Source organism: Microcaecilia unicolor, chromosome 6, assembly GCF_901765095.1.
Source record: "Microcaecilia unicolor chromosome 6, aMicUni1.1, whole genome shotgun sequence".
In the NCBI taxonomy this organism is placed as follows: domain Eukaryota; kingdom Metazoa; phylum Chordata; class Amphibia; order Gymnophiona; family Siphonopidae; genus Microcaecilia; species Microcaecilia unicolor.
Window position 1 is genome coordinate 30,779,423 of NC_044036.1, and position 15,949 is coordinate 30,795,371.

At 47.0% G+C, this 15,949-nt stretch overlaps 1 protein-coding gene across 1 annotated transcript in view; it reads right to left on the reverse strand.

The window, feature by feature from the left end:
• Positions 1 to 652: 652 nt before the first annotated feature.
• FAM151A (family with sequence similarity 151 member A) overlaps positions 653 to 15,949 on the reverse strand; it is a 38,991-nt gene continuing 23,694 nt past the window's right edge. Inside the window, exons 4-9 of the mRNA XM_030205634.1 lie at positions 15,397 to 15,546; positions 14,270 to 14,423; positions 12,036 to 12,260; positions 10,473 to 10,612; positions 6,393 to 6,487; positions 653 to 1,375 (exon numbers count right to left, since the gene is read on the reverse strand). Of these exons, the coding sequence (XP_030061494.1) occupies positions 653 to 1,375; positions 6,393 to 6,487; positions 10,473 to 10,612; positions 12,036 to 12,260; positions 14,270 to 14,423; positions 15,397 to 15,546 (1,487 nt within the window). The remainder of the gene's footprint in view (positions 1,376 to 6,392; positions 6,488 to 10,472; positions 10,613 to 12,035; positions 12,261 to 14,269; positions 14,424 to 15,396; positions 15,547 to 15,949) is intronic.

The window sequence follows — 15,949 nt, forward strand, 5'->3', positions numbered from 1 at the left end:
CCAAGTCCATTTAGTAGCGGTCTATGGACTTGTACTTTAGGAAACCGTCCAAACCCTTTTTAAACTGGTTATCCGCTAAGCGCCGACTGCGAATATTCAACGGGAGATAACTGGCTATCTCCTGTTGAATATTTGTGGTTAGCCAGTTAAGCGCTTTTTAACCATCCAGGAGCCAGTACCTGGCTGGTTAAATTGCACTGATTATCGGCAGAATATGTTTTAAAGGGAACAAAAAAGGATAAATTGATCCTGTCTATTAACGCTGATTACTTATATAGCTTCCTGTTCACCCAACCTACAGAGGAGATATTGGAGGAAAATTACAATGGAAACTACTCCACTTTCCCCTTATTACAAATAAATCTTTCTAATTGAAATGGTTCCAAGAAAACATAACAAATCCCTGCATGAGAAATCAGAAAAAGTGGCTCCCACTGAAATCATCTGAGGCTTGAGAGCTAAAAAACAACAAAAAAAAGCCTTCCGCCTCTGATCAGTAAAACAGGCAACATCTTGGAGGAGCTGAATTCTTTGACCACAGAGCAAAACATCTTTATGTTGAAAATAAGCTTTCCTAATTACTCTCTTATCCATTTCAAACCCAAGTGTAACAAATAGGCTGGAAAGTTTAAAATGAACTGTACTTTTTTTTTTAGGGACTGTGCTTCTGGGAACTGAAGATGTTTGCCATAAAAGCCTGCCTGTAGTCTATGGGGAGATTATAATAAACTCTTTCATCCGAGTGGGCTCGGACAGACATGAGCCCCTGGTATCCATCTGAGAAGGAGCCTTGGACATGGTTGTGTTCCAGAGTAAGAGTGTACATGGCTGACTCCTCCAGTAATTTGATAGTGGCGTTCCATGTCTCGGCCAGCACTGCGGCCTGCAGCTGGAACGACACTTCCTGCCAGAGACCGTTGCACAGGCTAAGCATGTCTTCAACTAGAGGACTTGTGTAACCTCCATCCAGAGCTTCTTTGGGCCAACTGGGGGCAATGGTGACAAAAGGGAAAATGGAATTGATGGTGGTTAAGAACTCTTCGCCTGGCATGTAACCTGATGTATTGAACCGTCCAAAGGAGACGACCATGTTTATCCAGATCGGGTTCCACAAGAGGTTTCTGCCCCGCAGCTTACTAAGGAGGTGGAGCACTGGAGACAGAGCTGCCGCTGTTTTAATTCTCAGGAATACACCCCAGGAGTTTCTGCAGCTGTAGATTAACTCAAGACAGTGCTCCAACAAGAGATCAGATGCCTCAGCCAACGGTGACAAATACACCACAGGGATTAGTGTTCCATTGATGTTCTCGGCACCAATCTCCAAGACAAGCATGCCCATCCTTTCTGTAAAACAAAGCAAAACCGCTACAGATTCGTTTAACGACTTAGAAAAAATTAACATTTTATTTAGGTGAGACAGCACACCATTTTCAAAGGGGCTTGGTCACAGGTACAGCGGAAAAGAAGTTCCTTCCAAAATATATTCAAACAGGAGATAACTACACCCAACCAATTTAGTGGCAGATAAAACAGATTCAGGAAGTGTGTGAACTGATGCCGCATGACATTCAAATAAGACTTCCCAAAATGCTTCAATGCAATATCTCTATATATAAAAGGCACCACCAACGTTCTAAATGAAGCCTCCAGCCGGAAGTGTGAAGGGGGAGAGATATCCGGTTTCCCCATGAGTGTCTGCCCCGCCCTCGCTCTCTCTGTAACACAAACAGTGAAGGAAAACACAGCAAAGCACAAAATCAAATCGCTCTCTCTGTAACAGTGAAGGACTCAGAGGGGGAAGGGGAGGGAGGGCAGAAGCCCTCACTATCTCTGTAACACAAACACAGCACAGCAGGAAACTTAACACTGAAGGACTCGACTCCGAGGGGGGAGGGGACAGAGAGCACAGGGGAAGGGAGAGAGGGCAGAGGGCAGGGACACACACACTCCCACATGCACACAGAAGAAAACCTTGCTAGCCCCCGTTTCATTTGCATCAGAAACGGGGCTTTTTTACTAGTAACTACATAAAAAAGCAATCAGCAAAGCAAGTCTACACAGACAGGGACTGATCAAAAATTTGTGGGCCCCTGGGCCAATTAGCACATAGGGCCCCCTCCCCCTTCCTGGCCACAATGGTCAAGTGCATAGTTTTACAATCCATCACACAAGGAACACAATATACATGCAACTGTGAAAGTTTTGAAAATTTCTACAATCCCCGCCAGCCAAGGAGGTCCTCTTCTTCCTGCGAAGGCTTCGTTCTGTTTTTGATGTCCTGCACGTACAACATGCAGGACGTCAGAAACAGAACGAAGCCTTCGCGGGAAGAAGAGGACCTCCTCGGCTGGCAGGGATTGGGGTCCCCCGCCAGCAAAGGTAGCCCACGGCGATGGCGGGGGAGGGTTGGCAGCGGGAGGGGGGGTCAAGGGCCAAATCTACGGGGCCCAGGCCCCCCTGGACCCAAGTAGCTACGCCACTGATCTGTGCTATTGTCCATAGTATAATTGACCAACTTCAGAAAGGAGTATATTTATTAGTGTGACTAGAATTTGCAGGTTCATCAACTGTGAGGGACTGTATGTGTTATGAAGTGGGGCCTATCAAGAGCTATGTAGTTTGGGACAGATTTTGGCATCAATTAGGAATCCAGGGCTATGTCTGACCCAGAAACTAAAGCCCCCTTTTACTAAGGCGCGCTCACATTTTTAACGCGCACTAAAACTGTAAGCACGCTAAACATTAGAGACGCCCATAGGAATGTTTAGCGCACCTACAGTGTTAGCGCGCGCTGAAAACGTGAGCGCGCCTTAGTAAAAGGGGGCCTAAAAGATGTTTTTGTCAATTGTTGACAATCAAAGGACTAACAGAGGCAAGAAAAAACCTAAGTGAGGTTTATTTGGTGAGTAAATTATAATTTAATTTACAAGTGGATACTTGATAAGCAAAACAGCATATATTTTCTGTATTTTAACAGCAATTAAGGATATAAGATAATAAAGAAAAACATTATTAATCTTCTTTAGACCACAAAAATAGGGAAGGAGTTAACATATTATTCAGGAGAAAAACTTTAGGAATAGGTTCAGAAGTGGATATTGCTTGGCACATTTTTTTACTCAGACCTTAAAAATCTTAATCTCAACCTCAGACGTCAAGTTGTTACTAATTTCTTAGATTCTACAAAGGTTCTTAGTTGTTCTGGATAGAGAAAGATGTATTTAAGACCTAAATATTTTATTACACATTTACAAGGATAATTAAGATAAAATGAAGCACCTAATGCCAGAACATCCTTCCTAATAGCAAGAAAAGCTCTTCTATCTTGAGTTTGTCTGGTTACATCCAAATCTTTTCACCATAGAATAAGGATTGAGAATTTCCGAAGAATAAGCGTTTAACCGCTTCTAAATCTTGTTCAAATACGAAGGAAACAATTAGGGTCATACGATCAGAAATTTCTGACATAGAAAGTTCTAACATATCAGTCACATTCAAATTTTCTGGCTCTTTTCTTTGTATTTATTTTTTATTTATTTATTTATTGCATTTGTACCCCACATTATCCCACCTTTTTGCAGGCTCAATGTGGCTTACAGAGTAAGGTTATGATAGAGTCAAGACATGATTTAAATACAGTTGATCATAAGCTGAGGTAGAAGAGGATTTAGATGGGTGAATGTTGAGTAGGTTGTGTGAGAAGTGCTTTAGGCGTGTTTGGGTGGTTTGGGGGATGATTTGTGTCACTGAGGGTGACTTTTGTAAGCTTTGTTAAAGAGGTGTGTTTTCAGAGCTTTGCGGAAGCTGGTTAGATTGTTCATTGTTTTATCCACATCCAAGTCTGCATCCATTTTTTTCTTATTTGGAATATGGTATATTCGATTAATTGGAGGAATAAGTTCAGAAGAATATTTCAGAACTTCAACAAGGTATTTCTAAAATGCATCCAGGGGACTGATCCCCAAAGAGTTAGGAAAATTTAAAAGACGTAGGTTTAGTCTTCGATGATAGTTTTCCATCTGTTCTGTTTTCCTACGGATCAGATTTTTATCTTTTATAGTCATAGCGGAAAATTCTTGAAGTTTTTTAATCTCTTCGTTAAGCTCAGTCATTTGGTTATTTGATTCTTTTTTAATTCCATCTAAAGATTTAGAAAATGTGTCAATCGTACTCCCTAATGTGGCAATCTCTTCAGTTGAATTAGTCAGCTTGGCGTCTAGTTGTTGGAGAGCTATCCAAATGCTCTCAAGCGTTACCGTCTCCGGTTTTGATAACAAAGCTCTAGGCTGAGTTTGAAGATCAACAGGATCCAAACCTCCGCTGGCTTGATTCTCCTCAGTGCCTTCTTCCAGGGTTTCCCCTGCATCGACTTCCGATAGAGGTGTTCCCACCTGAGAGAAAGGCCCAGCGGACGGAGGCGGTGGATTGAGCTCCGGGGGTGATAAGATGATATTCAGCCCTAGGTCTCAAAGGTCTCCATGGGTTTCAAATACTTTCTTCAGGGACTAGGGTTAAGGCCATCCATTCTCTTTGTTTGTATAAATACTGCGAGACTGGTTGGCCTTAACCCTAGTCCCTGAAGAAAGTATTTGAAACCCACGGAGTCGGGCAGTTTCAGGGGAAGGAGATTAGACATTTATCATTTTCAGCGAGGTACCCAGTGGACTAGGAAGGGGGGGGGGTGGTGGGAGGGGTGGTCCACCCCGGGTGCACGCGCTCAGGGGGTGCCGGCCCCGCTGGTTCCCCGTTCCCTCTGCCCCGGAACAGGCCCTCCCGCAGGTAAGAATGCGGTCTGGGGGGAGGGGGGTGTTGCGCTCCAGGGGGGGTCACCGCAGAGGGGGGGGGTCGTGCTGTGCTGCACCCGGGGGGGGGGGGGTGCACAGCAGCGACCCGCCCCGGGTGTCATTAGCCCTCGCTACAGCACTGGAGGTACCTCTAAGAAAGATAAGTGTATTGCGATTGAAATATTATGCCATTCTTGTTATATTTAATGATACTTGGCGCAGGGTGAAACACTACAAAGTATTGTGAAAAATACTATATTTATAGCACTCGTGTGATTTTGGAAACAAAAAAACAAAAAACCTAAAAAGAGTAACCCTATGAAAGAAGTGCTATACCAGCAAGGGCGGGGCGGTGGGGGCAGTCCGCCCCGGATGCACGCCGCCGGGGGGGTGTCGGCTCCGCTGGTTCCCTGCTCCCTCTGCCCCGCAACAGGTTACTTCCTGTTCCGGGGCAGAGGGAGCAGGGAACCAGTGGAACCGACACCCCCCCCCCCCAGCGGCGTGCACACGGCAGGCAAGAATGCACTCATAGGGGGGGGGCTTGGGTGATGCGCTGAGGGGGGGTGTCATGCTGCACCCGGGGGGGGGGATGCGCAGCGGCGAACCGCCCTGGGTGGCAGCCGCCCTCGCTACGCCACTGTGCTATACCACCAGTTACCAGTACTATTGTCTGCTTAAAAGAGTGGGTAAATCTGAGGGCACTCTAAAAAAAGTAAATTACATTCAAGAATGGTAATAATACTTGTGATATTGAAAAAATGTTTTAATATAGGTAGCAGTAGTCCTGGCTTTATTAGCGGACATATATATCACTAGTAAAAAAGGCCCGTTTCTGACACATATGAAATGGGCGCTAGCAAAGTTTTGCTCGGAGTGTGTATGTTTGAGAGAGTGTGTGTGAGAGTGACTGTGTGAGAGAGAGTGAATGTGCGAGTGTGTGTGTGTGACAGAGAGAGTGAGACTGGGTACGAGTGTATCTGTGAGCGAGAGTGTGTGTGCCTGGGGCCCCTCCCTCCCACCCAGTTCCAGTGTCCCCCCTTCCTCCGTGTTCCAGGGTTGTCGTCCCCCCTCCCTCCCTCTGAGTTCCAGGGTCGTCCCCCCGTTTTTTTTTAAAATTTTTGTACAGGTAGTGCATTCCCCCCTCCTCCCCTCTCGTCCCCTCCTCCAAGTTCCAGACCCCCCTCCCTCCGAGTTCCAAGCCCCCCTCCCCCCAAGTTCCAGACCCCCCTCCCTATCCTCCGAATTCCAGATCCCATCTCCCTCCTCCCTCCCTCCGATTTGCAGACCCCCCTCCCTCTCTCCGAGTTCCAGACCCCACCTCCCTGCCCCTCCCTCTGATTTGCAGACCCCCCTTCCTCCGATTTTCCGACCCCACCTCGGAGTTCCTGACCCCTGGACCCCCTGCCGCAACCCTCTCGAGCCCTCCTTCCCGCCGCCAACCCTCCGGGCTTCGTAGCCCATCTGTGAAGAAAGTTACGGACACAGGCAGGCAGATGCATAGAATGTTGGAGGTGAGAATTATTATATAGGACGTTACCAGAGACGTAGGATATTTCGGTTTCACATACCTGTAAGAAGCAGCAGCAGTTCCGTCTTGTTGTTGGCAATGTACCAGTTGACTAACAGTCCATCTGATTCTTCAGGATAGAAATACTGAAGCAAATTGCCACCAGTGTAAAAAAGTCGCCTTCTGTTGGACTTGACTGCGGAGAAGAAATAGTTTTTAGTCTGGGAAACAAACTCCACGCAAACTGAAACGTGTCTTTCTTTCTTGAAAACAATGTCTAAACCAGTGGTGTAGCTACGTGGGGCCTGAGGGGGCCTGGGCCCCCGTAGATTTGGCCCTGGCCCCCCTGCCGACGACCCCCCTGAACCCCCCTCCCGCCACCAACCCTCCCCCGCTGTCGCCGCCCGCCCCGCCGCTGCATCAGTTACCTTGTTTCCTGGCGGGCGTCCCCGAACCCCGCCAGCCAAAGAGAGTCTTCTTCAGCGCCGGAGTAGCGCCTTCGTTCAACGAAGTTCCTGGTGCGATCAGCTGTTTCTGACGCCTTACGTCCTGCACCGTGCAGGTAGCCCCGTGCAGGACGTAAGGCGTCAGAAACAGCTGATCACACCAGGAACTTCGTTGAACGAAGGTACTACTCCGGTGCTGAAGAAGACTCTCTTCGGATGGCAGGGTTCAGGGACCCCCGCCAGCCAAGAAGGTATCTGATGCGGTGACGGGGCGGGCGGTGACGGCGGGGGAGGGTTGGTGATGGGAGGGGGGTTCAAGGGGGTCATCTGCAAGCCGACAGGGGGGGTCCAATGCGGCGGCGGCGGCTCAGGGTGGGGGGGCGGCGGCAGGGGGGCGGCTAAACAGTGCCCCCCCACCTCGGGCTCTGGCCCCCCTCCCGGCGAGGTCTGGCTATGCCCCTGGTCTAAACCATCCATCCAATGCCGTTCTCAGGGGTGTACAGAAAAGAGAGGAAACAATCTCACTATAGAACAATAAAGGGGTCAATTTTCAAAGGAAGTTATTTATTTATTGTTACTTATATCCTACATAATCTGAATTCCAATTATTCAGTTCTATGTGGCTTACAATAGCAACAAAATAAAATGTATAGAATATATAGTTTCATGCAGGATGAAAGACAATATTGATCCAGGGACTTTTCAGATTAACAAATTGATTAAAAGTTCATAACATTTTTCTATTCAGTAAATTGAACAATTAATGCAAAACATTTTTTTAAAGGAAGGCCTTTAGAAATGTGCAAAATATTAAGTAATTAGTAATAGATTTGATCTCACTTGGAATCGAATTCCACCATTTTGAACCTGCACCAGTTTGAAGCTATGCGTGAAAAATCTCTATACAACGTAGACGTAAATGTGATGTTTTTATAGCTAGGGAAGTGTAGCATGATATATTCTCTTGATCTTATGAATGCATTACGGGCCGAAAGATCTATCAAATCCAACATGTAATCTGGGGCCAAACCATAGACTATTTTATAGATGAATGTACAGGTTTAAAGACGATTCTAGCTTTGATCGGAAGCCAATGTAGTTTGGAGAGTAATGGAGAGGCCCTGTTGAATTTTGAAGCCAAGGTCCTCTTCTTCCTTCGTTCTGTTTCTGAGTCTGACGTCAGACTCAGAAACAGAACAAAGGAAGAAGAGGACCTCAACCCCCGCCAGCAAAGGTAGGTGATGGCGGGGGAGGGTTGGCGGTGGGAGGGGGGTCAAGAGGGTCGTCAGCAGGGGGGGGGGTCAAAGTTGGTGATGGTGGTGGCAGCGGCGACGGTGGCGGTGGGGGGTCAGCAATGGCAGGGGGGTTGGCGGTGCTGGGGGGGGGGCTAAAATGTGCCCCCTCACCTCAGGCTCTGGACCCCCCTTCCGCTGAAGTCTGGCTAGGCCCCTGAATTACACATTCACTAGCAGTGGTAAATGTATAAATTCTCGTCTGCGTCCATTCAGCCATTCTGGACGAGGAGCATAAATGGCAGCAGTATTGTCATTTGCACACGCAAGAGATGCATAAATGACCTCATGAAATATCAACTAGCAGAAATGTATGTGTCATGGAGTTCTTTGGCAGTGGGTGTGAGCTTGGGTGGAACATGAGTCGGGTGCACAGGTATGTAAGATATAGAACACTAAAATTTATGGACGGTGGGGGCATTAGCATCACCTATAGGGCTGCTGTAAGTGTTCACACCATAACCCCCTAATTTGATAAGTCACCAAAAATTGCACACGCAATTTAGTTGAATAACAAGTTAATTAGTGCCATTAATTGGCTATTTGACAAGCAATTATTGGCACTAACTAGATTTAATTGGAATTTCCTCATGTAAATTTAGGCACGGGATCTGCACCTAAATTTTACATGCAAGTAAAAAAAAGGAGCGTGGAAATGGGAGGGTCATGGGTGGACTGGGGGCATTCCTAGCATTTACGTTGTGTTGTTTTAGAATAAGAGGGATATGTGTCCAGTTTAGGTGTCTACATTTCCACCACGCTTCATTTGGTGAGATTCCTGGGCATAAGCACTATTCTATAAACCGTGCCTAACTTTAAGCTCAGCTTATACAATAGTACTTTTTTCGGCACTGATTTTTTTCTCCCCATATATAGAATTCACCCCTAAACGTAAGCATGATTTTGGCCAGTTGCACTTGTACTCCTTAAAGAACAGTAGTCATCTACTTTTCTTTATAGAACAGGCTTGAAATAGGGACATAACCAGCACTTTAGAATTACCACTGCTTGTCAGTAGTGGTGTAATGTGGTCCTGAATTCCACCGCCTGACAGTAGTGGTGTAATGTGGCTCTGAATTCCACCGCCTGGCAGTAGTGGTGTAATGTGGCTCTGAATTCCACCGCCTGTCAGTAGTGGTGTAATGTGACCCTGAATTCCACCGCCTGTCAGTAGTGGTGTAATGTGGCCCTGAATTCCACCACCTGTCAGTAGTGATGTAATGTGGCCCCAAATTCTACCATCTGTCAGTAGTGGTGTAATGTGGCCCTGAATTCCACCACCTGTCATTAAAGGTGTAATGTGGCCCTGAATTCCACCACTTGTCAGTAGTGGTGTAATGTGGCCCCAAATTCCACCGCCTGTCAGTAGTGGTGTAATGAGGCCCCGAATTCTGCCATCTGTCAGTAGTGGTGTAATTTGGCCCTGAATTCTACCGCCTATCAGTAGTGGTGTAAAGTGGCCCTGAATTCCACTGCCTGTCAGTAATGGTGTAATGTGGTCATGAATTCCACTGCCTGTCAGTAGTGGTGTAATGTGGCCTCAAATTCCACCACCTGTCAGTAGTGGTGTAATGTGGCCCTGAATTCTACCACTTGTCAGTAGTGGTGTAATGTGGCCCCAAATTCCACTGCCTGTCAGTAGTGGTGTAATGTGGCCCCGAATTCTACTGCCTGTCAGTAGTGGTGTAATGTGGCCCCGAATTCCACTTCTGGTCAGTAGTGGTGTAATGTGGCCCTGAATTCCACTGCCTGTCAGTAGTGGTGTAATGTGGCCCCGAATTCCACTTCTGGTCAGTAGAGGTGTAATGTGGCCCTGAATGCCACCTCTTGTCAGTAGTGGTGTAATGTGGACCCAAAGTCCACTAACTGTCAGTAGTGGTGTAATGTGGCCCCGAATTCCACTGCCTGTCAGTAGTGGTGTAATGTGGCCCCAAATTCCACCACCTATCAGTAGTGGTGTAATGTGGCCCTGAATGCCACCTCTTGTCAGTAGTAGTGTAATGTGGCCCCAAATTCCACCACCTGTCAGTAGTGGTGTAATGTGGCCCCAAATTCCACTGCCTGTCGCACGATCCAATTTAGGTACCTATTATTACTTGAATAGCGCATAGCCAGATCAGTGCCCAAATCATAAATAGTGCAGATTAAGGGGGTCTTTTAATTAGACGCTGGAGTTTTTAGCATGCGCTAAAAGCAGGCGCACGCTAAATGCTAAAGACGCCCATAGGAATACATTGGCATCTCTAGCGTTTAGCGCGCACCTATTTTTAGAGCACCCTAAAAACACCAGCGCGCCTTAGTAAAAGACACCCTAAGCGCTTGTTAGCCAATAATTAAATCATTGGAGCCCCGGTTTGAGATCTGTGCCCAATTTTGGACAACATTTATAGAATCCGGGGGGGGGGGGGGGGGGGGGGGGGGAATGTCTCCGTGGATTACTTACATGCAGCTTCTTTGAACTGTGATAAAACGGGCTCGTAAATGTCATAATAGATTTCCTCAGCACGGCTGTTGTCTCGGACATACAGAAGGTCCTCCACCGTGATAGGGTCCAGCTCGCCCTGCCACAGTGTCAGGCTGTACCTGCAGACAGAAAGCACACGTCCATCAGTACAGGACAGAGGAACAGCCTAGAGATGGAAAAGGATTTGGCTCCTGCCTTTCTCAGCAGTTTGCAGCAGGGGCGTAGCCAGATTTCAGCGGGAGGGGGGTCCAGAGCCCGAGGTGAAGGGGCACGTTTTAGCCCCCGCCATTGCTGACACCCCCACCGCCGCTGCCACCACCACCACCAACTTTGACTCCCCCCCTGCTGACGACCCTCTCAACCCCCCCCTCCCGCAGCCAACCCTCCCCCGCCATCGCCGTCATCTACCTCAGCTGGCGGGGGTTGGGGTCCCCCGACAGCAAAGGTAGCAGATGGTGGGTTGATGGCGGGTTGGTGGCGGGGGGTGGGGGTTGAGAGGGTCGTTGGCAGGGGGGTCCAGGGCCAAATCTACGGGGGCCCAGGCCCCCGTGGCCCCACGTAGCTATGCCCCTGGTTCGCAGCAAGTTACATTCAGGTACAGCAGGTATTTTCCTGACCCCAAAGTGCTCACAATTTTATAACAGGGAGCATGCAGTTACATACGCCTTGCACACGTAAAGTGCACAGAAAAGCACTATGTGTGTACGTGCACTAGGTACTATTCTATTAGATAGCGTGTGTCATATCATATAACTGCAAGGAGACAAATTATATTATCAATGGTAATGCTAATTCCAATATAGCTATTATCACATTCATACTATATCACAAAAATAGCTACAATAATTAAAAAATCTTTCAAATTACACCTTTTATTATAAACCTAATACAAAATTGTTTCCCCAACATTTCACATAATAAACTACCTATACAGACTAATCCCATCCTTTAATTTAAAATACATTTTGTCAGCAGGCCACCACCTTCAGGCCTTCCTCCAGGTATGAACTCGGCTGACCCTGGAAGGGCCCTTCCCTGGACACAGCACTCCCAGAAGCAGACTCCAAAAATACTGTATGTGTAAAACCGCTTTATTCCATCAGCAAGGCCAAGACATTTCCTCTTCCAGACACAGTCCTTGGTTACAGCACATATCACCCCTTGTTCCTTCCTCCCCCCCCCCCCCCCCCACCAGCCACACTTTCGGGTTACAATTTAAATCATTCAACTGCTTCCCCAGCATGGCCTGATTCCTGGACACAGTTTTAAATCACTCACTGTTTCACCATCATGGCAGTGTTCTGAACACAGTTCAAGTCACCCATCAGTTTCCTCCTGCTCCACTAGATTTCTAGACCAATCAGAACCAGCTTCCACTGGGCAATGGTGTCTAGTATCTTCATTTAATATGATTTATCAAGTGCTTTTGACTTAGTGGACCATCAGGCGTATTTTCAAAGCACTTAGACTTACAAAATTCCATAGCAACCTTTAACAAAGTGTCCAAAACAATCCAGCCTGTTGCCTGCCTGCCTGCCTTACCTATCGGACTGTTGCAGTAGCCAGTTGAAATACTGCCAGGCAGGCTTAATCATAACAGCCCTGACAGGGAAGGTGATCCGCTGGGGCAAGTCCTTCACCAGGTCGTACATTCCCCAGATCATTTCCCATGTGTAGGTTTTGTTTGACAGCACAGGCAAATAGAGGGTCATCCATCCAGGAGAAATGGTTACGTTGGGATATTTCCTTTGGATTAAGTCCAGAAACCTTGGGGAAGAAGTAAAGAAAGAAATGCTTTTAATGCAACTGTACTCTCTGCACCGGTCATGCCTTCCCCCACCGTGTGCTGGAGGTTTCTGGTGAGCTGGCAGCAGCCTTACCTGGGCTGAGGTTAAAAGCTGTGGCTCAGGCCTCGTCATTGTACAAAACTGTTTTTCTAGTCCTTTTGACCTAAATTGTAGCAGGTCCAGAATAGATTGTTAATTGGTAAAAGAGCGTTTAATCCTGTAACTCCGCTGCTTAGAAACTTGCATTAACTGCTGGTGGAACAGTGAATTCAGATTAACACCCTCTGTTGGTATTAAGGGACTTGCATCAGCAAAGACCTTGATATCTCAGCGCTAAGCAAGTGTGTTCCACGTAGGGAGCTTCATTCTTCACACCTTGGATTATTGAGGGGGTCTTTTACAAAGTGTCAATAAGACCAACGTGGGCTTACCGAATGCTACATCGGGACTTACCGCTGGCCCAACGTAGCCACCGGCGGTAGTTCTGTCCCGAGTGTGTGCCATTTCCGGGGGAAAAAGAACCCCCCCCCCCCGGAAATGGCTTGTGTGGCGGTAACCTGGCGGTAATTGGGCATCACCATGTGCTGCCCGGTTACCGCCGGGTTACCACGGGAGCCCTTAATGGCGGCAAGGGCTCCCCGCTGCATGGCCGCGTGGTAAGAGTTCTCTTACCACATGGCCATGTTTGCCTGGGGGCTTTTTACCCGCTATGGTAAAAAGAGCCCTGGCGCGTGGGAAAAACTGCCCCTGCCTCTAAGCGCAGAGCCCATTTTCTCGTACTTTGGTAAAAGGACCCATAAAAGTTCCAGGGCTAGGGATGATTAGACTGTCTTGTACCAGATAGCATTTAGCTATAGGACTCTTATTACCTGAAGTGTTGTAGCATGAGAGCAGTTACCTATTTTCGGAAGGGAAAAAAAGGAAACCTGGAGAAATCATCATTTTCCTAAGAACGTTTAGCATGCAGAGGAAGGTATTGTAATGAAAAGGGATTGGGGAAGAGTACGAAGGGAAGATGGGGAATGTGAATGGGTGGTGAACCGCAAGTGATGAGGGGGCTTCACATTACTGAAATGTATTCTCTAACTCGCTCGGACCTTCATGGTCAAGCTATAATCTAAGGCAGGTAAATATAATTCATTCATAAGAAAATAACTGCCATTCTCTCATCCCCCCCAATTCCTCAACTTGAGGCAGTTGTGTTTGATGATGGCTGGGGGAAAATAAAGGAACACGGCAACTGGGATGCAGCAAAGTCCAGGGCTATTTCTCCCCAACTCACATGAATGAGTTATGACGGCCACCACATGCATTGTGGTTCCTTGGCAAACTATTAGTGGGGTGACTTGCCATTTCCTTCCACAGTCATCTTTATCCCCACATCCCCCTCCTCGTGCTAAGGCCAGGTACTTATTGACTAACAAAGTGGATGGATGGCTGAGTTGGCCAGAGGCTGGCTACCTGACAGAAATCCTAGTGTGGGACTTGAGTTCAGTAGGGCCATCTTAAAGGACTGTGGTGCCCTGAGCCATAGGAGCCGACTCTGTGGGTGCTGTGGGTGCTTGAGCACCCCCAATATTGAGAAAATTCCTTGTATGTGTCTAGGGAAGGGTTATTTCCATTGGGCTTAGCACCCCCAATAATTTTGAAAAGTTGGCTCCTATGCCCTGAGCCAACTTTTCTATTGGCACCCCCCTACATCTGCGCCCCCCCCCACATTAGCCCCTATCTGCACGCAACACAGTACCTCTTCCTCCACTCCCTGCCTCCCACCCCCCCCCCTTCCCCACAATTCGGTATCTCTCCTTTCACTCCCTCACCCCTACTCGCGATCCAATATCTCTCAACGCCCCCCCCCCCTCCCCAGCAACCTTCACAATATCAAGGGTACTGGCGGTAGCAGTGATCTCCATCTCCCAGAAACATGAAATTGCATCAGAGGAGGCCCTGAGCACTGGGAAAGAAAAACTCAGAAACAAGTTTCCTAACCGACTTGCATTGACTGCAATGTTAAGAAAGACATTGGGGCCATTCATGATATCTGCGTTGATCCACACTGGTCTCTTGATCTGTGAAGATTTTTTCACTAATACATCCAGGGATGGGCCAACAGCTTTGATGCTTTTGAAGTCCAGCTTGATACCTGATGAGAGGAAGAATGGAGAGAGAACACCCTGTGAAATCTTGGACATTTCCACAGATCTTCCACTAGGACACTTAAGTCCCTAACCTGGTCCTGGAGGCATCCCAGCTGGACAGGTTTTTCAGGATATCCACAATGATTATTCATGAGAGATACTGGCATGCACTGCCTCCACTGTATGCAAATCTCTCTCATGAATAATTATTGTGGATATCCTGAAAACTTGACTGGCCGGAGGTGCCTCCAGGACAGGTTTGGGAACCACTGACTAGAGGATGACTGCAGAAAATGTTTCAGAGGATGACAAAAATAAACAGAGATATATAAAAACAAAACCATAGAAAAAGTTGCATGAAAAATTATAACAACAATGAATTAATATGATCCAGAGGTAAAGGAAGGGAGAATAATTCTCTTTACCCTGTCCCTATCCCCACAGGCAGCCACGTTTTTGCTTAACAGTGGCAGTTCAGAAAGAAAATCATTCTAAATCACATCTGTTCCCTCTAGTTTGTTCTTTTCTGGGTCTTGTTCCTTTCCTTCTCTTCTCTCACTCCTCAGCTATAATTTACATATTTTCTTATTTGGAATGCAGATGCTAATGTATGACATCACATTGTACAATCTACTCATTTCTGCCTGATTCTGGAGCATCGTGATGTCACTTCCTCTTTCTACGATCAATAAAATCAACTTGAGAAGTTTAAGGACGCTGTCCCTGTCTCTTGAGCTCATGGTTGTTTTCCCACTGTCCTTGTCTTCTTGAGTGCCTTTAATTGGGAATTCAGCGTTCTTCCACCTCGGTGGATGTTTTTCCTTTTAACTGGGCAGGAGTCATTTAAACCCTTTTGAATACTAGGCCCAATGTATTTAAGCCACAAAATGAGAGCCATTTCCTCATCAAATAATCCCAATATTAACGACTGCTTTTCTGAGTTCATTCAGAATATAAAACTAGATGAAGAAGCCTTACCTTTGGTGGAAGTGAGGACAGTATCGAGCCACTCCTGGAGCGTGTTGTCACTGTATATATCAGGGAAATGAGCCATGATAGGGGTTTCAGTCTCATTGGGTGTGTAGAGCCCTTCAATGTTAACATCTGCTTCCAAAACCATAGCATCGCCTACACATACAGGAAGAGAGGAGGGAGGGAGGGTTTTTCAGTGCATGTTCTCAAAAGATACATCACTTACACAAGTTGTTAAAATGGAGGCTGTATATGCAAATCAAGTTCATGCATATTCATTGTGGATATCCTGAGAGCCTGACTGGCAAGGGGTATTCCAGGACTGGACTTGGGAAACACTGCTATAAAGTGTGTCTAAATTTAGGAGTCCTCTATAGAATAAGTATCATCTTTAGAATAAGTATCATCAGTATCATCTTTACGCTGATGATTCCCAGATCTACTTCTCCACACCAGAAATCTCAGCCGAAATCCAGGCCAAAGTATCAGTCTGCCTGTCTGACATTGCTGCCTAGATGTCTCAGTGCCATCTGAAACTAAGCATGACCAAGACTGAGCT